We start from the raw sequence: 24,619 nt of genomic DNA, 5'->3' as shown, positions 1-24,619 counted from the left end.
AACACCCTGGCTGGGCAGGCTGCCCCCTCCCTTGATAAGTACGGTTGGAAACCACAGGAGTTGCACAGGCCGGCTCAGGAGCCGTGTGCCGGCCCGACCATCTTATCCGTTAATAAACAGACACTGGGGTCCTGCTGGCGTTGAGCAACGCCGACATCTGCCCGCTGAGGCAACGCCTGGGGCAGCAGCTGGCTCTGCGGGCTTTGCTGCGGGCTCCCCGTGGGCTTTTGTGGGGCAGCATCCCACCACCTGTCTGTCTGTCTGTCCACTCGGGCACGTGTCACTACTAGAAGATGCTCAGAGTAAAGAGAGATACGTTAAAAATCCTCACGAAGTCGTAATCATCAGCCCTCGAATGGCACATCCCAGACTGCTGGTCACCCAGCTGTCCCCAGAGCACACCTCATCACCTCCTGAGATTGAGAAACCAGCCAGAGCAGCTCCGTCCCTTCCCCTGCACCTGCACTCCAGTCAGCACCTAGGCAGAGGGAAAGCTTTTGCTGTGATTAAAGGCCATCTTCTAAAGCAGGTTTGCCATTTCAGTGCTGAGGCCGCTCACAACGTTCAGTCAGTACCTGGATGTTTGCAAGCAGGTGCACACAGCTTTGACTTCTGCCCTGCACAAGGGCAGGTGCTGTAAGATGCTATCTGTGGGACAGTCTGCAGGGACCAGCCACAGAGCTGAGGGCTGACCTTGGTACTGGTTTAGAGAGTGACAAAATTACAGTCCCAATCCTGAGGCAAACTGCTGGGCCCTCGCTTTCGGAGTAGGATGTGCACGTCTGGACCCTGCCCACCTTTCAGCTTTGCTGCTGCTTAAGCTCTCAGCTTCACAGAGATCCTGCCACCACTGAGCTTCCACAGCCTTGGCTGACACCAAAATAGGAGCCAAGGAAGCACCCTTGATGCAGCTCCTTACCCCCTTCAGTAGGATGTGGGTGACCAGGATCGGAGCAGATCGCAAACAGCTGCAGTACATGGGCCCCTTCCACCACATATCCCACATTTTTAAGCTGTTTGAAGCAATTCTGCACTTACTTTCCCACCTCCTCTAAAGCTGAGCTTTTAAAAGCCCTCCAAAGTGGTGTGTCCCTACAGGCACTTCTGGCCTCAATGGTGAGGATGTCCCATGCCACTGTGTCCATCCAGAGAGCTACTGGCACTAGAGAAAACAGCAAGGGGGACAGGTAACCACTACAAAACCTGCCTGCTCCACCTATGCTGCCTGTGAGACACCAAAGAAAATCTCCAGCTATACATCGAGCAATACACTACACAGACTCCTTTTTGGGGCTGTGACATTAATAATGCTGCCTTAAAGTTGCCCTGAGCACTTTACTGTTTCCATCTGCCTCCTCTGAAGTTGGGATGCTGCAGTGGCAGAGCACATCCCTGCTGGAAACTAAAGGAGAGGCTGCCAGGGAAACCCATGCAGCCCTTCCAAGCCCAACAGGCATTTTTAATGCCTACTACTTTCAGAAAACCAGCCCTAATTGTTCCTATCCTGCTAAAGCCCCTCTGAGCACAGCACTGCCCCACAAGAGCTCAAATAGCTGCGTGGAAGGAGGGGTGTGCCCCACTGCACCCGCTGCAGCCAGGCTCAGCAGCAATGCAGCAGCCAAGTGAGACAACTCAGACACAAGGTTTGCAGGTCCAAGTTCAAGAATGGGCTACTCCTTCCAGAACATGGGCAGAAAACCAGGGTTAATGCCCTTGTTATCTGGCTAAGCACATTGCTGTGCTGGGCATGGCCTGCCCAGTGATACTGGCCAAGCAGGGGTGCTGCAGCACTGGGAGCTCAAGGAGTCCCAGTGAATTAACCAGCCACCATGGAAAACCTGGCTTTATTCCTTACCACAAACATCAGGAGGTGATGTTTTCCTCTCCAAGTCACTTGATCCTTCCCCTGCATGCAGCTCACCTATCCAAGCCAGTGTTGCAGCAGCAGAGGGGCTCACCATAGCCAGGGATGTGGAGGGAGCAGCCCCATGGCTCTGCTCTTCCTGAACAGCACCACATCCCAGGTGATGGGCTGACACAGGCTGCTGAGCCTGACACTGCTCTGACACTGCTCCAGGAGGCCAGAGCTGAGGCACACATGACTCATTTATAAATTATATACTAAAATTATATACTACTTCTTTTTGTATTCAAATACTGTCAAGCAGAAATTCCGCAGCAATTTGCTCTGTGCCTTTGATCATGGGATTGCTCCTCTTCTTTCCTTGGGGAAAAACATGCCCTAAAAACAAACAAATGCTGCACTGGAAGTAAAGAGCCCACTCCTGTGAAACCTCTGGAGAGACACTTAAAGCTGTTAGAAGACACACACTCATCCCCCAAAACCAAGGCTATCCCGAACTGTGATGCTGAAGGACACCAGGAGGCCCTCAGCAACCCCAGACTGTGGTTTCACAACCTTGCAAATATTTTCCTAGCTCCTAATCTTACCATTAAGTGGAACAGGACAGGCAATCACTATCAGCATGTGAAAACACAGGGCTTTCTCTGCCAGGGCTGGGGCAGCTACTGATGTATTCCAACCCTGCTCCAGGACAGACACTGCCTTCCACTGACAGCGCTCAATTTATTCCCGTCACTTTGGTGAAGCCTCCAGCTTTCCCTACCACTGACTCAAACTCATGTTGGTTTTGTAGATCTGGAATAATCCCTTTGGCCTCATGGCAGCAAGCAGTGTGAACCCTGCCTGCATATATTCGATCTGAAGTGGAATTGAAGTCTCGTTGTCAAATTCTATTCCAGAGCGCCAGTAGGATCCTGAAATCCTGTGGCTCCAAGAAAGCTTCAAGAAAAAACACAAATCTAGTGCAAAACTCGATCAAAACATCAGCAATGCCTGGATATCTACCTATGGGGATATTTGGACTAATTTCCAGCAGAAAAGGCACAAGTTGAGTTTTCCTCCACACCTATCCAAATCCATCTACACCTGCACATTAGCTACTAAAACCTCTTAACTCCTCCTTCTGGGTGACAACTGTCATTTTCCCATATGGGGCCTGACGTGACATTTGCGTCAACAGGAAGCCTCCAACCATCAGCTGCAGACTTGGGATCAGACCCTCTGTGAGTGACCCTGGGGAGGAGCAGCATTCCAGGACAAGGTGGGAGTCTGCAGCCTGGAATAGAAATACCTCTCTAAAACAGAGGGGTTAGTCTCCATCACCCTTTGCTCTGAGCTCCTTCAGCCCACAGTCTCAATCCACAGCTGCTCAGAGTCAGCCCTGTGCCACAGGAATTGCATGAATTCAGTGCTAAGCCTGAACGAACTGAACTATCAGGCTCTCACGGGGCTGATCAGCTGGGGCTGGGTGCTGCAGGGGCTCAGCACCTTCCCTGCTCCCGTTGTGGCCGTGACGCGGCTCCAGCCGGCTCCGGGAGGCAGCGCAGCTCGCCCGTGTCCGCTGGCAAAACCAACGGCAGCCTCGTAAGAAGCACACCTCGGAAAGCCTGGAAACCTGACAGCTTTTTGTGCTGTAATAATGCAATCCAAAAGACTATCGGGATTGTATAAATATTTGTACAGACACTTATCGCTGGAGCAGTCAGATACTCGGGCCCCCTGCATCAGCTGATCGGCTTAAAGTCCTCGCCGCCTCTGCTAAACCAAAACCGTGCAAGCCCGGCATCGCCATCCCCACAGCGGAACATAAAGCCTCTGTTTATATAAATAGTGTCCAGCCTCTACCCTCCCTTCTTGCTGGGCGGTTTTCAGCAAAATAAAAAGTGGGATCGGATTCCCAGCCCACTAAAAAAGAACAGGAGCAGGATGTATGTTTTAGCCAAGGAATTAATTCATTATTATTAATACAATGAGCGCTCACAAGGAAATGTTTGTGCTTTGCCACCGTAATTAAATATTCTCACTCATGCAGCTCTCAGCCTTCAGAAATTAGTATTGCATTTTATAGTCCAGTTCAGGGTTCTTTTAATAAGAAAATACTTTCACACTGAATTTTTCATTTTCTGCTGGCACGGGAAGGCAGAAGAAGGTCTCTGAACATCCATGCCCATTTGCCTTTCTGAACAATCTCAAATACTTTTTTTTCAGTGGCACTGAGTTTTCAAAATGGAAAGTCCTCTGTCCTTTTTGCCCCAGGACAAGCTCAATCTTGGTGAATAAAATGGGCCCCATCACTGTGGGTGCCTCGCTCTGCACTTCTGCTGCTGCTATTCCTATCCCTGTGAGCTAAACCACCAGTCTCTTTATGAGCAGGTACCTGTGAACGGCTTGTGAGGAAAACTCACTCAAAGAAAGGACTCTCCACAGCACATGGACAGCAACACCTCACCCAAGTGAAGGGCTGGTTTCTAATCCCTTTACTCAAGGTCTGTTTGCTCCAGCCAGCTGCTCACGGCAAACAGGCAGCAGAATCCAGCCCTCTGTCTCGGTGAAACGGGTCAAAGACACGTAGGATTACTACTAATTTGGAAAGAAAGCACCCAAGACATAATGTAATTCCACCACCAGATTTTATCTCTCTTACTCACAATGAGCAAATACCAGGGGAATCACTGAGCAGAGAGCTCAGAAGGAAACCAGACCCAGCTCCTTCCTGCTGGAGCCAACCAGAGCCACTGCCACAGGCGGGCAGCCCCAGCTCCCCACCTGGGAACCAGCCACCAGAGCAGGTGAGCCTCACCTGCCTCACCCTGCCCACAAAAGAAGAAAGCACTGGAGCTCGGGTTCAGGGATTTAATTTCTCCTCTTTGCCCTCGGATGGACGCGTGCGATCGCTCCGTTTTGCCATCGCTGATTTAGCTAATGCTCAGCTCCAGCAGGAAACATCTTACTCTGAAGATCTGATGATTGCCCCAGCAATCAGTTGTTCAAATAGTTGAAAATTAAGACTATTGCACACGAAGTAAATTAAGTAATTTTCTACCCTCCTAGGGTCTCCCAAGTCTATCAGATTTCCCACAACTGGAATGTCATGATGCCTCATTACTGTAAAGAAAATACAGCTCCGTGAGTCCTTTAAGTGGCCTACCCTCAAAGACTCGGGGAAAAAAGATCTTAAAAACACAGATCCCACTGCAAATGTAACAGAAGACCATCAACAGAACTACTTTATCGACTCCTGTGCTCAAGTCTCAAAGCCTGGGCTACATAAAACCTCAAAAGAGTGTTTGCAGCTGTTCTCTACCACACCAACTCTGTCACCTGAGACAAAAACTGAGACAAAACCAACTTTGGTTTTGTTTGCAAGGACAGCAGCAGAATCAGGGCTGAAAAAGATGCCCTCCAACCCAAAAAGACTGCAATCTGATCCTAAAACAGGTACCACTTCAGCATCCTTAATACAGCAGTCTGACATCTTGGTCCCCTTCCTAAAAAAAGGCAGCTTTTAGGATGTGATTATTTTTAAATAAGCATTTTGAACTGAGCCTGCAAACACTCCCACTGCAATGCCATGGGATGCTCTGTTAGCTTTAGTCATTAAAACAAGCCTTCAGCATGGGGATGGTGCTGTGCTGCTTCCCAGCGCTCCCTGGATCCCTTCCACCCTGGCTGCAGCATCACGGAGAGGTTTTGTTCCCAAGCCCAAACAAGCTGGAATCATTCCCAAGCATTCAGAAACCTTGAGCCCAGCAATAAGCACTCAGAATTACAGTAATCACCTGGTGGAGGCCACTCTAACTTCAGTTTTATGTTGTGACTGTCATTGAAAATCCTCTGATTTGGAGTATATATATATTTTATTTTTTTTTTGCAGAACAAACTAAGACCTAGTTGGTCTTAAGCCAGAGATGAGCCTTTGTAAGATGAAAATATAGAAATCAGTCACTTATTTTCAGCTAAAAGGAGAGGAGATGAGAAAACCCCACTGGTAAGAGCTTTTGAAGACAGTTAGTCACAAGTTACCAAAGGAGGGGACAAATAGCCACCCCATATTCAAGTGCACATCAGGCCCTCAAAGAATCATCACTTTATAGACTGGTGGGGAAAGAAAGCAAATGCTATTAACACAGTTAAATATTTTATACTATGTGCATCAAAGCCTGTCCAGCAATACCTTTGTGCTGTGTTTTTTCAGCAGAACCTGACCCACAAAGCCAAACCACAAAGGTCCATCAAGACACACAGGGAATCCTCCTTTGATCCAAAAAACGGAGAAGAAACTGGAGCTTTTCCCAAGACACAGCCATGACTGCCAAAAATGCCAGATTCACTGGAGGCACCTCAACTTGAGGAACCCATATTTCAATGTTACTCATGCTTTGGCAAGGGGCTGAAAGCACACATCAACCCTTCAAGAGCAGGGAAAAAAACCCACACCTCAGTTGACCATCCCAACCCAGATAAACACCAGGGAAGAGAGGCTTCAAGCTCCCACACACAAGAGTGTGCACAAACCAGATGGAAAGATCCCTGTGCCGAGCCTGAAGCATTTTTCCTGGCTTGTATGGGATACAAGAGCCTGAGAAATGCCAGGGGCCTGCTTGCCACCAGCATAATTCCAAACACTTCCCACTGCCCGGGTGTTTAGGCCTTGCATATCCCCCCTCTTCCTCCTCCATCCCTCCTGGCATGCAGGCACCCAAAAGGAGATCACCCACCATGAATGCTGCACCAGCTGTGACTCTCCTCTGGTTACACCTTATCTACCCTTGAGCTGATAAAAATCCACCTGTGACCTCCTATTCCTTTTTATTTAAGATTACTTTTTGCTTTTGAAAACTCGCTCAGCTCTCGGGATCCTAGAAGAGATGTGCAAAAAGCCCAGCCCCACTCCCACTAGAAATGCCATGATTTTAGCATTTTGCTTGGAAATGGGTGCATGCAAAAGGCAGTGGTGGTGTAAGGAAAACCAAAGAGTGCCAGAGCAGTTCCTCCCATCCTCTCCCAACCACTGCTATTCTTGGGCACCATCAAACCAAAGGAATTTTCCCTTTCCCTCCCCTGACAATGCGTTATTTGTACATGTTTACGCTGAGGATTAAATCCTCATCCGGGCTGGAGAGCGCGGCTCATTCACAGCTTCTGCTCTTCAATGGAGCCTCCCCTGAGCTGCCTTTCCAGGGCTCTTTAGCAGCTCCCTGCACAGGGAAGGCAGCCCACGGCCAGAACCCACAGGTACAATCCAGTACAGCAGCTGGCAGACTTGGGAAATTGCTCTGTGCACAACCACAGGGACTTGGTTTCAGCAGGACAAACACCTTCTCCACCCACGGTGGCTAACACAGGACTCGCCCCTCATCTCTCCATTGGGACTCACTCCCTTATCTCCCCATCAGGACTCAGAGATGTTGTTTCCTGATCCCATCATCCTGGATCAGGCCATGAATCTCCTAACCAGGTAACTCCCCACGGAAAGGGACACTCACAGAGGTTCCCAACAGCCAGGATGGGGCCCAAACCCCAAGCAATGGCAAGCACAGCGGTCAGAGTGAAATATCCCACTTCTGCCTCAAAAACACTCAGTGGAGTTTCATTTCCCTGCCAGCAGGCTTGAATAACATTTTAAATGCCAAGATTTATATGCAGACACTTATAAATGTGTTCCATTATAGCCTTTACAAAACTACATTTCAACCTAAACATTCAATTAATGTAATTAAATTGCTACCTGGCGGTATTATCTAATTTCACTTCGGATCTGTGCTATTGAAAAGCATGTGTCTTTAGCACTCCGACTGGCAAGACATGTGATAAACAGACCTATAAACATGTTGGCTCAACCGAGCTGTTTAAAAATAAATTAGCAAACTATAAAAATAAACAGTAACATACATATGTACTCAATTATGAACTAACTCTAATTTTTGTTCTGAAATACTGTCTTTGACCTTAGTCATAAACAAGCACTATTAAAAAAACATAATATCTCAACAGACAGAAGGGCAGGGATTAAATGCTCATCGCACGCGGCAGAATGCAAAATAAGGGATGAAAAGAAAGAAGAGAAGAAAGAGAAAGCTGGGAGGGAGGGGGAGCTCACCCTTTATTAAATGCAGCAACCTATACCCACTGCAAGCGTTTATGTTGATTAAAGCTGCTTGGATTCAAGACAAAAAAGTTAAAACCTACTGAAGTGCATATGGAGGAAGACCTTGTAAGATTCAGCGGGAGGGAAATACCGTTTTAGCTTGCGTGGGAGGGAGCGAGGGCAGTGTGGGTCTCACAGAGCCACCCCTGGCCTTCAGCTGTCCAGGTGCAAACCCTGCTACTGTCCTACAGGAATGCAAGAACATATGGCAGAAAGGTGGGAAGCGCACCGCGGCCGAGGGGGAAAACAAACAAACAGATTTTCTGAAGGCTGCAGAGCAGCGTCCAGACCACGCTTTTGCCATTAACCCAGAGCTCCCGTAAGGGAAGAACGAGGCACTGCGCTACAACTGCCAGCACTATTCTGTTTCCTCCTGGAAGGAAGAAGGAGGGAAGTGTTGTACTCAAAAGGCACATTTCACACCCAGGGCTGAGATTTTCAAGGCTTTCAGGCTACACAGGGGGCACCAATGACTCTCCCCATAGCAGAACCCAAGCCCAATGGGCAAAACCTCACAACAAACCCAAAATCAACAGCAGAAGTAGTTGAGCAGCCACTAAGCTCATCCATGGAGAACCAACCTAGGACACCGACTGCCGTCAGGCTGTCTTCCCCAAAAATCCTGTACAAATAAACAAGAGGAGGCAACTCATGTTTGTCAAGAGATGGGCGCAGGAGCAGGCAGAGAGAGGAGGGTGGAAGAGAGGCCTTGCCCAGGGCCAGCTCCCTGCCTGCAGTGGGACACAGAGACTCAGCCCCACAGCCACAAGGCACCTTTCTCAAGGGATGCAACAGGAAGGGTCCATAGGAGACACCAGGAGCACACATGTCTTTTTTTATCCTTTTTTCTTCCCCAATGACCTCCACATTGTCAGAAGCTGGATGCCAGAGAGCTCCATGCACTGGAGGAAACACCAACTGGATGGTCAAAGAGGGAGACAAGAATGGCTGTGATGGGTCTCAAGGGTGAGTCAGGAAGACCAAACAGCTTAAATCACTTCCAGCCATCAGAATTGGCACATGCTGCTCCTGGGTGGGATGGAGCCAATGACCTCTCCTCCACAGTCCTCAACACTGTGAAAAAACCCAAAAGGATTTACCTTAATTTCTGGGGCAAATATTTCTGGTGACTACACAGACCCTCCTTTTTTTTCTTTCCTCTTTTTTTTTTCCTTTTTTTTTTTTCTGTTTTGTTGTTGTTGTTGTTTTAGTTCTTCCAATAAATGTCTACCATTCCCTTAAGCAACATCTGGATGCTGGCACCCAGGAATGACCATGAAGGATCAGTCAAATGTCAACCAGCAAAAGCACCAGCACAGCCCAGAGCTGCTCTTAGAGTGGTGACTTTTCCATGATCCAGCAGCAGGAGCATCCCACACACCTGGAATGACCAGCCCTCAATGTTACACTCATGTTTCAGTCCACGCCACAGCTATCCCCTCACTCTTCTTCCAGAGCTGGGTATCTCAAACACATTGTAAGAGCAAAATTAAAATAACAGGTCCTCTCCAGACTATCTGGTCCTTTCCTCTTTCTCTGGCAAAAAACTTGAAACCCAGCTGTGTGCCAAGGCCACCTCCCCAGCCCAGAGCATACCATGACCACGAAGTAATGACAGTAAAAAATTGCAATTAAAGCAACAAACCAGTTTAAAAACAAATGCCATTTTCTGCCCATCCTCCCTGCTTTGTTACCAATAAAAAACACTTACAGCCACCATTCATGCAGACATAAAGTGCTAATGGCTACCTGTTAACATGTTTCATCACGCCAACATTTTTGCTCTGATTTTGACAGTTCCCTTTTTGTTATTTTAAGCTAAGGGAGTGCTAATCTGGGCTGGAACTGAAGGCTGCAAGAATTACAATCTACATCAACTGCACAGTTACTGACATCATTTCCTTCCACTCTGCACCATTTCATGGACACAGTTTTCTTGCAGCCAAGCTCTTTTCCAGACTGTAAGAAGTTGGAAATGCAGGAGCACAGTTGACTGGGAAGACTATAAAATGTTGCTGAGAAGTCCTGTGAATTCTCCCACCCCTGGTGTGGTTTAGGGCCAATGGGAGGGGAGAGAGAAGCGTGAATACCAAAATCCAATGTACTGGAAAAATCACATTTAATGTCTTACAGAGAAAAAATTAAGTGGCCAATCCTGTATGACTTCAGGGATGAATCTTCAGGATTAGAACAATTGCTGGTGTAAATTGGCCTGGCAGGTCCCACCTGATTTACACCTCAAGGGTGACTACAGGTGATTCACCAACTCTTCTGGATGTGGAAAGAACAAAACTCCTCAGGTATCACCCCAGCAGTCACTGACACCACTGGACATCAGGACAGGTACCTGGTGTCCTGCACACACGAAGATGTGCTGGACACCTTTGCCTGCCTCACGTGAGCACACATTGAGAATACACCTACTGACATCCACAGCAGGTGAAAATCTGCTTAAGTGAAAGAAGAGCCTGGTCCTCTGATTACCAACAGCTCAGGTCAGAGCCACAATCTGATTTTCATTGGGCTGGAGAGGGACAGAAGCTCTGTGGTCCCCAGAGCTGTGGCAGCCCTGCTGAGATCCCCAGTGGTTTTGAGTGCACACACAGGGATGTTTCCTTTCCCCAGCTTTGCAATTGTTTCTTAGAGCAAATTAAGAGTCCTAACAAGACTTACTGGAGGCCATTGCAAGGAGGTTAAGAAACACAACTTATCTGATGCAATCAGCAATATAATGCAACCTCCCAAGCCCCAGCTCAAGCAAAATACATGCAAGTAACCAGAAGGGATGGGCACAACCTTGAGGAAGAGTTGGGGATACTCCAGCCCAACCCACAATGCTGGAAAAGGAAGACAAGACAGCACAGCAGGGAATAGAAAATTCCCTGCCTGCTTTGTGTCTTCTGCTGCTTCCAAGGGCTCCCACTCTGTACAGGCCAGGAAGAGGACATCAGATCTCTGGCCTGACTCAAGATGGCCAGTTTTCTATCTTTTTTGAGAAAGATTGCTCCACAGTACAAGGAGGTGAGGGAGACCTTTGTTTTCTGTGCTGAAGGGTAAACATGGGCAGGCTTCCCCACCTAAGCCTTGCCAGCTGATTGCTGTGAGGGCAATGTCACAACAGGTTGAGGTTGCCTCATCTGCAGACCCCCTATGCTCCCAGGATCCTGATGAGGACAGGCAAGCATGGATGCCCACAAGCATCCTTAGCCAGAGGGTGTTCACTTACAGCAAATCCCAGTGTGGAGCCCCAAGCCTTGCTGTGCACACCTGGCAAGAGGGATGGGAGGGCAGTGTTGCCCACACAGGGAGGCTTCCAGGACAAACTGGGCTGGGAGGCTGAAAGGCGGGAGAGCAGATAGTATTTTCGAGGGAGCATGAGATAAGAGGAGGTGGAGTTTCCCGATAAAGAGGATTTCCCTGCTCAAATATCAAAGGATTCACACTAAGAAAAGGGGGGAGAAGGGGAATTACATCAGTCTGAGGCACACTTTCTCTTTTAAACTCTGACCTCCTATTGTCTGTCTTCTTGACTAGGATTTAAAAGCCCTTTGTTGGGCTGTGTTGCATGGTGTGATCTAGAAAGCCGTCACAGACGAGGCATCACTGTGGGCTCCCCCGTGCCTGCACTGGACTTTCAGGAGGCGCTGAGCCAGCTCAGATAAGTCAGCACTTTCTATCGACACCCCTGCAAAGCCAAGCTGCAGCTCGTGACGCCTCTTCCAGCATGGCCAACAGTCTGGTGGAGCTGGGCTTCACCCCAGAGCAGCTTCCAGACATAAGGTGGGCTGCTCGTCATTCCAGCCCACCCTCACCTCCCCCCAGGTCCCCTCCAGGCTCTCCTGGCAGCATCCTTCCCATCCCAAACACAAACAAATGGGTGAGGAGCAGATGACGAAAGCATAACAGATGCCTAAAATGGTTTAGAGTGATCTACGAGCATCTTTTGGTTATAATGCTCCATTAATGTGACATTTATGTGGGGTAATATAATACTGCTCACTTAGGAGCACCTACACAGACAGTTAGGTTTCCTGGTGTGTGCAAGGATAACCAGGAGGGTTTCAGCATGTCCAGGGGCCCTACAGATGGAGTTACAGGGCACAGGAGGCACCACTGCCTAAAGGGGACGTGTCGGGTCTATTCCTGAGGGAGCAGAGGTCGGTGGATATTAGGAATTGCTGGAGATATGTCTCAAGAGGCAGAACTGGAGAGCTCCAAATGGGGAAAAACCTGGCTTGGACCTATGGAGCCGAAGAGTCCCTCTCTGTGGAACAGGAAACATGATATCCAAGCAAGGCCTGACCCAGTCCCAAAGGCACAGCCTTGCTGTCATCTCCACACAAGCTGCAGCACAGCTCGAGCATCCATCTGATTTTACAGCAGCCAGTGTTACACTCCGTAGCTAAATGCACCCTTAATGTCACCCGGGCCTAACAAGGGCTCCTGTTTTGTTCCCCTGATTTATAAACACAGTGGCAATGGGCTGGAGAAGGGACGGCCTCACAACCGCAAGCCTTCGTTACTCCCCACAAATGACTTGTTTGCAGCTTTTGAACTGCCTAATTTGTTTTGCCCCTACATTTTGGTCATTCATCTCATCTTTTCCTAATGGTGCTCTGAACACTGACACTTTGGGAAACGTCTCAAATGCTGTAACCCTCACATGGCCCCACGGAGGTGAAAGGACCAAGGGCAACTGCTGAATCTTCCCACAACAAGAGAGGGATCATCCATCTCCTCTTCCCTCCTCCTCGGGCACTGTTCTCATCTCTGCATGTTTGAGTAGAACAAAAAACGAGGCCATTTCAGCACTTCTGGATGTCGAAGGCCACAGACTGTACCCAGTGACCTGGAAGGTCCTCCCCAGACATTTGCTCCTATGGCTCTGCCTCTAAAAAAAAACATCTGAGAAATCACAAGGCTGGTTGTGTTCAGACTGTGGCAATGCCATTCAGAGAAGAGGAGGGAAAATCAACTGGCACAGTCTGCATTTTGGGCAAATCAGGAAATAATTAAATCACAATCTGGAGTCTGATCAAAAACCCAATTCAACAAAATTCCACAATTTTGGCACTGTGTTTCAACACCTAGGTGCACGCTGGGTAAAAATGAACAATCCAAGGCTTTTCACTCTGCACGCCCAGCAAAAGCAGTCAACAGGTTTCAGCATTTAGGAATAAATGCAGAAAGTATCAACAGTGTATTGTCACTAGCCTTTTGCCAGACACCAGGAAATCCAGAAGAGTCATCTAAAGTCACAGGCAAAAAGCTGAGGACATCAAGTGTCACCGAAGGACAGGCAGAACAAACACAGAGCAAACTCCTACCAACAGATTAAATTCATGTCACGGTATTTTACCCACATTTTGCACTACTCAGATACCTTGAAATACGTGCACGCACCCAGAGCCACGACAGCAGACCTTTAAAGATGTGAGAGCCACGGATTAAAACATGTTGGAACGCTTACCGTGTCCAGTGCCAAAAATGTGTCTCTAACCTGTAGGAAGAAATGGGTGTGGAGCCGCTCAGGGAACGATCATCGCTCTCTCACAGCAGGGTACAAGGTCCCCCTCTAGTTTCTCCCTTGTAAGAGAAACAGCAACTAAAACATGACTGAGGAGCTGTTTCGCCTCCCCAAATTTTTTTCAGAAGTACACAAGAGCCAGATGGAAAAATGAGGTGGGAATCAGAGAAATCCCATGTGATTTGTGAAGACTAAAGCCTCTTTGCCACGAACCAACATGAACAACTGATCTTGGTGCTTGGCTGAGCACGGCGCTTGCTGCTTCTTTTTGGGGACTCCAGTCACCTCCTGAGCGGCACTGAAGCGCTGCAAGCAGATACAAAAACGTACACAAAGCCTAAAAGTATTTTCCTGGAATTGAAGCTCAATTTACAGCTCCCGAACTGAAGGGTGTGTTTGAGCAGCCCTTTGTTGCAAGGGTTTTGTCAAAGTGTGTTCTGACTTGTCCCCTGCATGGTTGTGCAGTAATTCCTGATACTGATAGTCAATTACTTTGTCCACGTCACTCAAACACTGACTTTTTTTCTGCTTTTTCTCCCTCTCAGCACGGCTAATCCGGGAAAGACAACACAGAGTGAAACCAGCACTTCAAAAGGCATTAACTCCTGGCCAGTCCGGGCTGCCCTCCAGCCCTGCCAGGCACAGGTAGGAAAGCGACCTGCAGAGCAAAGAGCCCTCCTTATCCTTATCTCTCTTAAAATACCACCGGGCCCAGGCTCCAAAACTTCCTTCCCCACTGGATAAGCACTTACCCAGGTAATCTCATTACAGCCATTGTTCTCCAAAGGTTAATAAATACTTACCATGATGAGTAAAGGCTCCGCAATCTGACCCACACGAAGCAGAAGCAATTGCTCAGGGCCAAATTTTCATACTCTTTATTATGCTGAACACCATATTCCTCTGCTAACAGAGCAGCCTTAGCACCAAAATAAATGCGACTGCTTGCAAATAAGGTGTTGGCCCCACTTCTGGCCTCAAGTTTTTATGTTGCCATCATTGTGATGGCTCTGAAAATTAGCAGATGCTGCCAGTTCCTAATAAATATATGACTAAATTATTCTGAAACAACAGCAAAAACAAATTAGAGAAAGAATAAAATTCAAGGAGATGCCTCTCCAATTTTCAACATGTAGAAGAAAATAATTACAGGCTTTTGTTAATTTAAGGAAACACTTTTTCTCCCATCAGACGTGAGGTGTGAATTATGCAAGCATGATTTGAATTTGACTGGGTTGACATACTGCAGCCCCAACAACAAATTTAAATTTGAGAGTTATGGAATGGAAAACCAGGTTTTCAAGAGCTTCTTAGCAAGAGCAGCAGCCACCACCTTCCCCAAGGGCAGGCCAACACCCATCAGGATGGACATCCCCATCAAGATGGAAAGCAGCACAGTCAGCAGTCCATAAAATCCACCTCCTAACTCCCAAAATGCCACGGACAAGGAGGGCTCTCCATCCCAACAACACACATTTTAAAGCAGTGCTGGCTGCTCTGTTGGGATGATTAAAACACATTATCTACTTGTTGCAAAACTTTTACTGGCAAAGCATTTAGGTGAGGTGTACCTCTAGATGTGCCCAGAAATCCATATGAAACCTCCACCTTGCCACAACACTGAACAAAACTTCAAATAAGACAAGATAAGCAGGCAACTCTCTTTCAGTGGAGGATGTCAAATCGTTGTGCAGTCATTAGTAAGTTAAACTTAATCCCCTTCACAGGGGCTCCATTTTCCTAATTAGTGAAGGACGTAAACCAGATTTTCCATTTGATTTCCAAACAGAAAATTCAGAGGGGAAAACAGAATGAAAATGAAATAAAAGGAAAAAAATCTTTTAGATTTGGTTAAATGACCAAAAGTTTCCAATTTTTTTTTTTTCCCCCAGCCAAAGCTGTACCTAAATTCACCCAGTCACACTTTCCAGCAAATATTTTACCTGCCCAAAAAAGGCTCTCATTTTCCAGGTGAACACACTACTACATGCTGAAATCGAGACAGAATCCTCACCATGCACCACCCCAAGTTGAATTATTTGTGACTCTCCCAAAGTCTCCCAGGGAATGAGGGAAAGCAGCAGGACCAAAACCTGGCCAGACTCGCTGTATGTTCCCCTGGGCTGCTCAAGGAGGTTTTAACGTGCCAAGGGCTGCAAGGGGCAACCAGCCTCCCACACCAAGGCTTGCACAGCACCCTCACCACAGCTCTGCACCTTCTCCTGCCACTGCCCCGACCTCATTCTGGAAGGTGGCCAATTTAATGTGATTATCAGTCTGGTATGGATCAAACCCAAAAGCCAGGCTGGGCAGAGAAACCCCAGAGGTGTTTGTGCTTTGCCCTTTACCCATGAAAACCACAGCTCTGGAGCCTCCAAGCCCACACCTCCTTCCATAGTGACGCCCATTGAGCACCTGTGCATGCTCCCCTGAAATGCACCCTGCACACAAACCACAGCCACAGAGACTCTCCCATGCCAGGAGGCAAATAAATGGTAAGAAGGGTGATGAGGATTCAAGGGAAAGCAGGCCAGCCTGCCAGAGCTGCACACCAGGCAATGCTGAGCTACCACAGGGAAAATGGAACTTGCTTATGCCAGTCGTTGACCCCAAAGCCACATGAAAAGACAGCAATGAATCAAAGACAGAGGCTGAGTTTTAATCCAGCCATTACTTTTTTTAACATCTGCTATTTCCATGTGGAGCGGCTGCTCACCCCGGCTCTGGGCTAACCTTGCTGCCCTGCCCCACCAATCCCACCCCCTCAGGTTTTTGGGGTGATGACTGGTCTGATGCCTCACGTCAGGAGAACAAGGCACCAGCTGCCCTGGAACCTCATCAGCCAGCTAAAGAGAAAAATGCCTCCTGACACAAACAACCTTGATGACTCCTGGCCTGCCGCTACCCTTCTCTTCTTGAGGAAAGTTATTGAGGAAGCAGTTTTGGAGCAGGGCCAGCTGTGTCTTGATCTTGAGAGGTGTCTTTGATCCCTCTCAATCTAACTTTAAAGATAGAGTGGTATTAGATCCAATGTCTAAGAATGCCCTTCAAGCAGCAGTTGAAGACCGCGGGGAGAGGTCTTCGACCAGACTTTTCCATTCAGAGCTGGTTCAAAAAATTCAGTCTCTGACACTGAACCTGTTTTAAAATCCTTTCCCCCCACCACCTCCACTTGAAATGACCATCCCTTGTGCCAGTCACCCACAGCAACAACTGGTGATTAAGTCAGTTCCATCTCTGACTAATTTCTTGACCTGATCTGCTTTTAGGGCAGAAAAACCTTGTGCAGAATCTTCTTGAAGGCCTGCTGCTTTTTAGCCAGAAATGAGTAAGACAAAAACATGCCCAGGAGCAAAAGGAAGGGATTGCACCAACAGACTCATCAATAAGTAAATAATATTTATCATGAGCTCTGCACTACAGCATTTGGACAGACACAAGATGAGCACCAGTTTGGTGCCTGCGCTTGCCAGCTGGTCACATCCAAACGGTCTCCATCTCAACATGCTTTGACTAATAGGGACATGGCCCAGCACTGAGCTGGGGATGCAGGTGCCCATGCTCCAAGAGATGGTGTTTTAGACACCAAAATTGTCCCCTGCAAATTGAGACCCTTCAAACTCAGGCAGAGGGGAAGACCAGCTAGGCCTGTCCACCCTCACCAGCGCCAGATTAGATTTCCACGGCAGCTGCTCCCTTTGTCTACACCCAGTAAAGCCAAACCAGCCTAAAAATTAATTTAATCTGCTGTAAACCCAAGTGTCAAGCACTTAGATGGCAGCTAAAAGCGCCACTCTCAGATAAGCGGGTGACACGGGCTAATAATAGGCTGCCATGAGGGGAGCAGGAGCGGCCATTTTGTGTGAGCAAAGAGGAACCCGCGCCTGGGAACAGCCGGAGCGGCCGGTCCCGGGCCCACCCTGCTCTCCTGTGATCAGCTGCACTAATACCACCCTGACCTCCCTCTGAGGCAACAACATCCTGGCTTTTGTCAGAGGGGAGAACAGATGCCACCTTTTATAATCATAGCTCTTCCCTTTTCATCTCCCAGGGGCTCTGCACCAGACCTGCTCACCGGCGAGGATGGTTAACCCTTGCTGGGCGGCAGACGGGTGCCAGGGTCCCTGCAGGGTCCTCTTCTCCCACATCCCTCCACTTGCAGGGAAAGCACCAAACAAAAGCCCTTTCTGGTGAAGGATGCAGGTGTGCAACAGGGCTCCTCTCTGCCTGACATTGCCATAGGCAGGAAGTACCTGGAGGCCACTTCATGCCCCTGAGCTGCATCAAGAGGTCACCAAATTCCATGCTGAGCTCTCCCCCCTCACTTTGCCCTTGAGAACTGCCTTGAACACACCCACTGACCAGGAAATGGTGTAACTCAGGTGCCCTTCTTTTGTCCAAATTTTAGAAGAGCAGCTTAGAAACAAAGGAGAGTATGTTTTCCAGAGCAGCACTCACGAATTCACCCAGGGATGTGGCACAAGGTGCTGGTGTGAATGTGTACTTGGGTTTGCATGCAAGGCTCTTCACAAAAGAAGAGGGTGCATACTCAGACATGCTCACTTCACACTGCCCACAGGCTGGAGCAGGGCTCTCTCAGGACCTGGAAAAGACCAACCCTCATCCACTTTGGGATTCCTGAGGGAGTAGGACACCTCATCCATCCCCACACCCCCTCCCTCTCTCCTTCTTCTCAACAAGGGCTACAAGGAGCACAGGGAGCTTTCTCCCGGGGCGCACAAGGGTCTTGGATGCACAGCTGACTGCACGTGTCAGTTATGCTCCAAATGGGTTGTCACAGGTCAAGGTTCTGCAGGCAACAAGAGCAAATGCTATTTTTAGATGGGATAAGGTCACGGTGCTTTTAGAGACAGTGAGGTCTACAATAAAACCTATTGATCAGTCTCTGGAACTAGCGCTCCGGAGAGACGCCTAAATTGAAACAAAAATTGCCTGCCCGTTTTCTCTGTAGACTCGGTGGGTAAAAGCTTGTTGGAGTCTTTCAGGAGATAAAATAACTAAGAAGAACCTGCATACAGACCACAGTTGTCCATTTAAGTGGATGCACAGTGGGGGGAAAAAGGGAAAGTGAGACCTATGGGAGAGAACAGTGGGAAGCTCCAAGCATCCTTCTGCCATAGTGACAAGCCAGCTGCCCCAAGGGTGAAGGCCATCCTTCCCATGCCCTGACTCCAATCTTACAGCCCAGGTGTAAAGGCACTACAGCAAACCTGACTTGTAAGAGAATTAATGCTTTACTTGCATCTTGGAAGGTAAGGAAGCCTCTGAAGGCATTAATCATTAGGGTCCCTGACAGCACATGCACATTCACCATCCCTGGAAGTTTTCAAGGCCGGGTTGAATCAGGCTCTGAGCAACCTGGTCTAGTGGAAGGTGACCCTGCCAGTGGCAGGGGCATGGAACCAGACGAGTTTTGAAGTCCCTTCCAACCCAAACCATTCTGTGATTCTCTCTGGCCATTTGTGTTTTGGCAATGAATTTAACCCAGCTGACTTGTAGAGGCCCAAAGATGAAAAACAGACCAATATTTCAGCCAGGCAAATTATTTAACTGGATGATTCACCCATCTCCAAGGTTTTCACAACAAATTCCAAGCATTTATCCAGGTCACAGATAAACCAAAACAACCAAATATACCACAAAGCACTGGACTATCACACCCTCAAGTTCAGCTCCAAGTCCACTACAGGCACATAAATCCCTCTGTATCACAAGAGGATCTTTATTGTATTGGAGGCTTGGAGCCACAGGGATGAGCATGAAACCATGGAGTATCTTCATTCATCACCTGCCCCACTGCCACAGCCTCACTCACAAACCAAGCATGCCACAGTAAACATAATCCATACATCACACCCTGACACAGGTGACCCCATCAGTGAGTCTCAGACAGAGCACCCCACCAGACACCAGCCATATAACCACCGATGCATTTGCAGGATATAATAATAATAATAATAATAATAGGTAAATACTTCTAAGCTGTGAAAAGCTAGCGTGGGACACGTAGTTTACTTTCTGCTCCAGACAATAACAACATGAGCAGAGATAGACATTCAGCTGCTCAGGGAAAAGCAGATCATGTGGGAATTAAAGCACTACAAGCCTGCAGCATAGCTCACTCACCATCCGACTGCCAGGTTAGGCTGCAGTTTAAGTTTCTGCATAATAAAGATGGCAAGATGTAAAATCTCAAGCAGTATTATCTGTACAGTGACTGTGCTGCAGAGGAATCATAATAAAAAACATGTTTCAAAGCAGTACAGTTAACTGTGATTCTGGAAAAAAAAGAAAACAAAACAACAACAAAAAAAGACAGGCTGATCTTTCCAAAAAATATACTGCTGCTAGAAAAGCCAAGGTAATTATTTTTCTATTTAAGGAATCAGGCTTGGGTTCTGTTTGGTTTCTTTATATAAAGGTCCTTAGGCTCCTACCAACACTTTTACGATTTTCTTCTTAGAGCCCTGTGACTCTAGGACAAAGTTTGAGATAAAACGATTGTAGTAAATAAGGACAAAGTTATTTGGGAATTAAGGACACTGCTGCAGCCCCTCATCTTAACTGATTAGATGAATGGAGCTTTAGTGGAATATATGTCTGAGAAAATTCAAAGCTAATTTCTGTTTGTAATTACTGATAGCACACGAGTATCCTTTCCAGAAAGCCTCCTCTATCACCCAGAGAGCAGATGCAAATATGGGTATAAATAGGGAGTGCAATGAAATGAAGCCTGTGGCAATGCTCACAGTAGCTGCCATGCAGTCAGACTCCCACCCCATGTATGTGTGTGGGTACACACACTCACACATGTGCTCCTCTGGTGATTTTTGACAGGCACCACTTGTATTCAGGCTTCACTCTACCACATTCTCCAAGATTTTATCCTGGACTCCAGTGGCTGGTAGACAAAGCCCTCTGTTAATCTGAGCATAAGGGGTTGAGCCCAAGCTCCTTTACACTGCTGTGCCTACCAAGTGACTCTCCTGGCTGCAGGGAAACCACTTAGGATTTACCCCTGGGGTAACTCTGAGCAGGATCTGCCCCCACAAACACTGTCTCTGCGTCTGTCTCTGCCCTTAGGTTTTGCAAGTGCACAGAGGCAGAGAGGGGATCACAAACATCCCTAATGTGGCCCAAGAGGAGCTTCTGTAACCCGCCCAGCTGCTGTTGGGCACGAAAATGAGAATTTGGAGAGGCTGGAGCAGCAGAGAGTGGCTCCCTCAGTTTGTTTAGCTGCAAGATGCTTCTGGATTTCCGGGGCTTCCAGTACAAGGCAGCTTCAGGATCAGCACCTCCACGAAACAGAGGCCAGGGACATGATGCTGTGCTTCCCAGAGCCACTTTCATCCCTCCCCCAGGAGGGCACAAGGCGCTGAAAGACCCAGCTCTTTCCACAACAGGAAGGGAAAGGAGGGAAATCAACCCCCAAACTTTTAATTTTTGTCTTTTCCATTTATTTTTGAATTAGCATTCAGCGTCTGCCGCCGTGACACGGATAGCTAAAAATGTGTGTGCGGATATGTCATCCATGAACAAAGTGGCTCATGTTTGTTCTTTATTATTTAGGAAATGCACATTAATTACTGCAGATTTTCTCCTATACATCTACTGTATCTCAGACAGAATTGCTGAGAAGGTCTGCAGAATAAAAATGTATGGGGTAATTAAATGGATATTTATAATTAGAACTTAATAATTTGCATCAGGGACAAATGAGCTCTGATTTCAATCTGTAGTGCATTTAGATTAGCCTGAAGATAGTGTAATTTGATGTTTTATAGTCCTCCTCTCAGATTATGAAACAATACAGTGTCTTTTAGGCAGCCGTGTTTGTGTCAGGAGTGCGTTAAGAAGCAGCCGCAATGAAAATGTTTGACAACGTGAAAGCAGCCATAAATTACACGACAACTGAGCAAAAGTCGTGATGGAACAAATAAAGAGCTGACCTCTGATGCATCCGATTCCGCACCGCGCCCGGCCCGCTCGCGCCCATCCCGCACCGCGTCCTTTTAGCATCGAAGAAACCGTGAATTACCCCAGACAAGAACATTGATTTGGAGTCGGTGTTTCAATCAGTTTGAAGTAGAAACACTACACCGCTCCTCAGGCAGCCGGCTGCTCGGCCGGAGCCTCTTTGGGCGCAGCTCTGTTACAGCCCCATTGTTCCTCCCACTGTACAATATATATCCTGGGCTCTCCACGCACAGGTACTTGACCCAGAGGTCACCGCCTCGTCTCCTGGACATACAACCCACCTTTGCTACCAATGCCTCTTGCCCAAACACAGGGAGCCCCTGCAGGTCCTGCTGCCTCCCCACAGACGTACAGGTGAATGTCACCCAGGGGACGTGGCACTGCCACAGCCAAGCACGTGCCCCCCAGACCACACAGCTGCATCTGCCTGGGGACAGAGATAAAGGGAGGTGGGGACTCCTTACCAAGGTCTTGGTAAAGAGCAGGTCGGTTTGGAGATGCAACCACATCCTTTTTCTCTTCCCAGCTTTGCTCAGCCACGGGCAGGGAGGAAGAGCAGTGAGGATGGGCTCTCATTCCCGCTGTGCTGCAGCTCTCAGGCCTTACCCAGGCGAGCCACCCGCCCTGTGCCTCAGCACTTGCCCCTCTCGCCCTGGCAGTGCCAGGGTGTGCTCATTAACATCAGGTCCCCAGTAATGGATGCTGCTGCAGAGGTAAACACCTCGATCAGCAGATAACAGGGAGTCCTGTGCAGGCATTACACACGCAGGAGCTGCACACGTGCATAGGCAAACTCCTGGGAAAAAACACAGGGGTGCCAAGTCACTGGGAAGCTCACCATCAAACCAGTTACAGTCTGACACAAAACATGAGGAGCGAGGGAAGAACCAGCGTAAGGAAGGAGATTTCCAGACCCAGAGCCCTGGCATTCAGCCTCGTGGAGCCACAGCCTCTTCCCAGCCTTTGTACTTTCCTCCTACAGAGCAGAGCTCAGTGCACCACACATCACCAGCTGCTAGCTAAGAACTGAAGGGCAATGAGAGGAGACAAGGCTGGAACCATGGCAGTCTATGATATTCCCAGCCTCCTCGAAAACTAGGGCTCACAGACCTGGATGCCCACATGGAGCAAAGTGCTCAGGCAAAGCTTTAACTAACAGAGGCCATCCCTGCACGTGCACACTTTCCAAGAGGAACAGCTACGTGACCTAAAGCCTCTAGTGCCAAGCAAACCTCATCAATCCAGCAAGGCATGGTGCTGGGAAAGCATTGAAGGGACAGAGGACAGGCAGGTGACCCAACCCACTCCGACCTACCCTTCACACTTCTGAAAACGCTGCCCTTTGCAGCGGGGGGAGTTTCCCAGCTATGCCCTTTCCGAGCACTTTGAAATCCACCGTCCATCAGCATGACGGGAAACAAGGCGTCCAGCTCTTCCTTTGAGGAGTTTCTTGTTTGACCAGAGTACACGTTATTCAAATCAGCCAGAGTGAAACGCAGTTAAGCTGCTGTTTGTTCCAGCACGATGAGACTGGCCTGTTAAAAAGCAAAAATGTCAGGATGTTACAGGCTCAGCCTCCTGCCAAGACTGGTAAGTAGCTGAACAACTGTCAGAAACGGCATAATCGGAAACAACAAAAAAACACCCAAAACAACCACAAATTCAGATTGTGTTTCCAATTCACAGGCACTCTGGGGCCACCCAGACCCCCAGGAAGGAATCCTTGGGAAGAAGCTCCGACCTGAGCATCCCTGCAGCCTCATGTACTACATGCCCACCACATCCACCTCTTGGAAAGCAAGGAACTTTCCACATCCACCTCTTGAAAAGCAAGGAACTTTAAGTAAAAACAAAGGTAGCCCAGTAAAGATCTCAGATTTTGTCTTTATTCTCACCAGTAAGGCATTTTGTCTATATTCTCACCTCCTGACTAAGCACCTTGACGTCGGGCACGGCCCAGCAATGTTCTGTGAGGGCTCCATAAAGGCTGCAAGTGCAGCCACCCTCACACCCAGCACAGCTCTGCACGAGAGGATCAATTTGACTTTGTTTCTCCTAAAGTCATTTGAACGGGTGGGAGCCACCATGAAAAGGTTGCTGTCATGCACAAGCTGTGGACCTGCACTGGGTCTGCCCCCAGGGTCTGCTCTCCCCAGCCGGGCAGATGCTTCTCACCCCTCAATTTAACTCCTGCTATCTCTGAAATCTCCCAGACGCAGCACGCACGCCCCTCCTGCTCTCACACTCTTTTAGTTTAGTTTGCCTCTCAGAACAGCAACCCCCTATTTTTTTTTCCTGTCCTGGGCCCTCAGGTTACTGGCACGGCGACAACTCTTTTTTTTTCCCAACAGCGAGCCAGGAAAGATGATAGAACCTGCATGCGTGGCCAAGGGACTGGTCTCAACTGGTTCAGAGGGAAAAAATGGAGCTGTGTCTTTCCCCCCCTCCCCTCTCCCTCTTCTTGCCTTTAGCCAAAAGACCTGGGAGCATTTGATGTGCAGTCAGCAGGTATTAAAAAAAAAAGAAAATTATTGAAAAGGCTGGCCGGCCCTGGAGCTGTGACACTCTCTCATCAAACTCTGGACTTCAGCCAAGTTCATCTGTTAATGGAGAGCCACAGCCAGGGCCTCCCCCCGCCACCACCCCCTCGCTCCCTCCTCTACCTCTTCCTCCCTCCTAAAAAACTAGACATCGATTATGTCTGTGCTTTTCCCTTTCTATTCAAGATAAACAAAGTGCTTCAAGTTCAGGGCACACCCTGGGACCCTTGACAAAGCAATCTATCATCCTGTCTGCTAAACCAGTCTGGCCACACCACCGCCGAGGAGACTAATGCTTCCAGTGTACAATTTTCCCTTTGTGCTGCTGCCCTATTACTAGTAACCTCTTTTCTTCCCTACCTTCCCAGGAGCAGATGTGCTTGACCACTTTGCCTAAGCCCCTCCTGGCAAAGGCATTTTTTGCTGAAAGCAACCTCAAGAATTAAAAAACAAAAAAGAACCAATCCCCCGCCTGCCCCCTCCTCTCCCCGACTCCTGTCTCCATCCCCATGTCCACCAAAGAAATCCAGCACAGAGCTCGA

The 24,619-nt window shown here is 48.3% G+C and overlaps 1 protein-coding gene across 8 annotated transcripts in view; it reads right to left on the bottom strand.

Annotated features, from left to right (window-relative positions):
- The window catches only part of BCL11A (BCL11 transcription factor A), a 75,368-nt gene that overhangs the window by 29,841 nt on the left and 20,908 nt on the right, over positions 1–24,619 (bottom strand). Inside the window, exon 1 of one of the 8 annotated variants that reach the window (XM_071444673.1) lies at positions 22,853–23,000. The exons of the other annotated variants lie outside the window; for them this stretch is intronic. Coding sequence (XP_071300774.1) covers positions 22,853–22,946 — 94 coding nt within the window. The 5' untranslated portion in view covers positions 22,947–23,000. Of the gene's footprint in view, positions 1–22,852; positions 23,001–24,619 lie in introns of those variants that run through there. 8 annotated transcript variants of the gene reach the window in all.

Source organism: Agelaius tricolor, unplaced genomic scaffold (assembly GCF_023055355.1).
Source record: "Agelaius tricolor isolate 1412-34295 unplaced genomic scaffold, bAgeTri1.0.p SCAF_1, whole genome shotgun sequence".
In the NCBI taxonomy this organism is placed as follows: domain Eukaryota; kingdom Metazoa; phylum Chordata; class Aves; order Passeriformes; family Icteridae; genus Agelaius; species Agelaius tricolor.
This window is presented reverse-complemented; position numbering and strand designations above follow the sequence as displayed.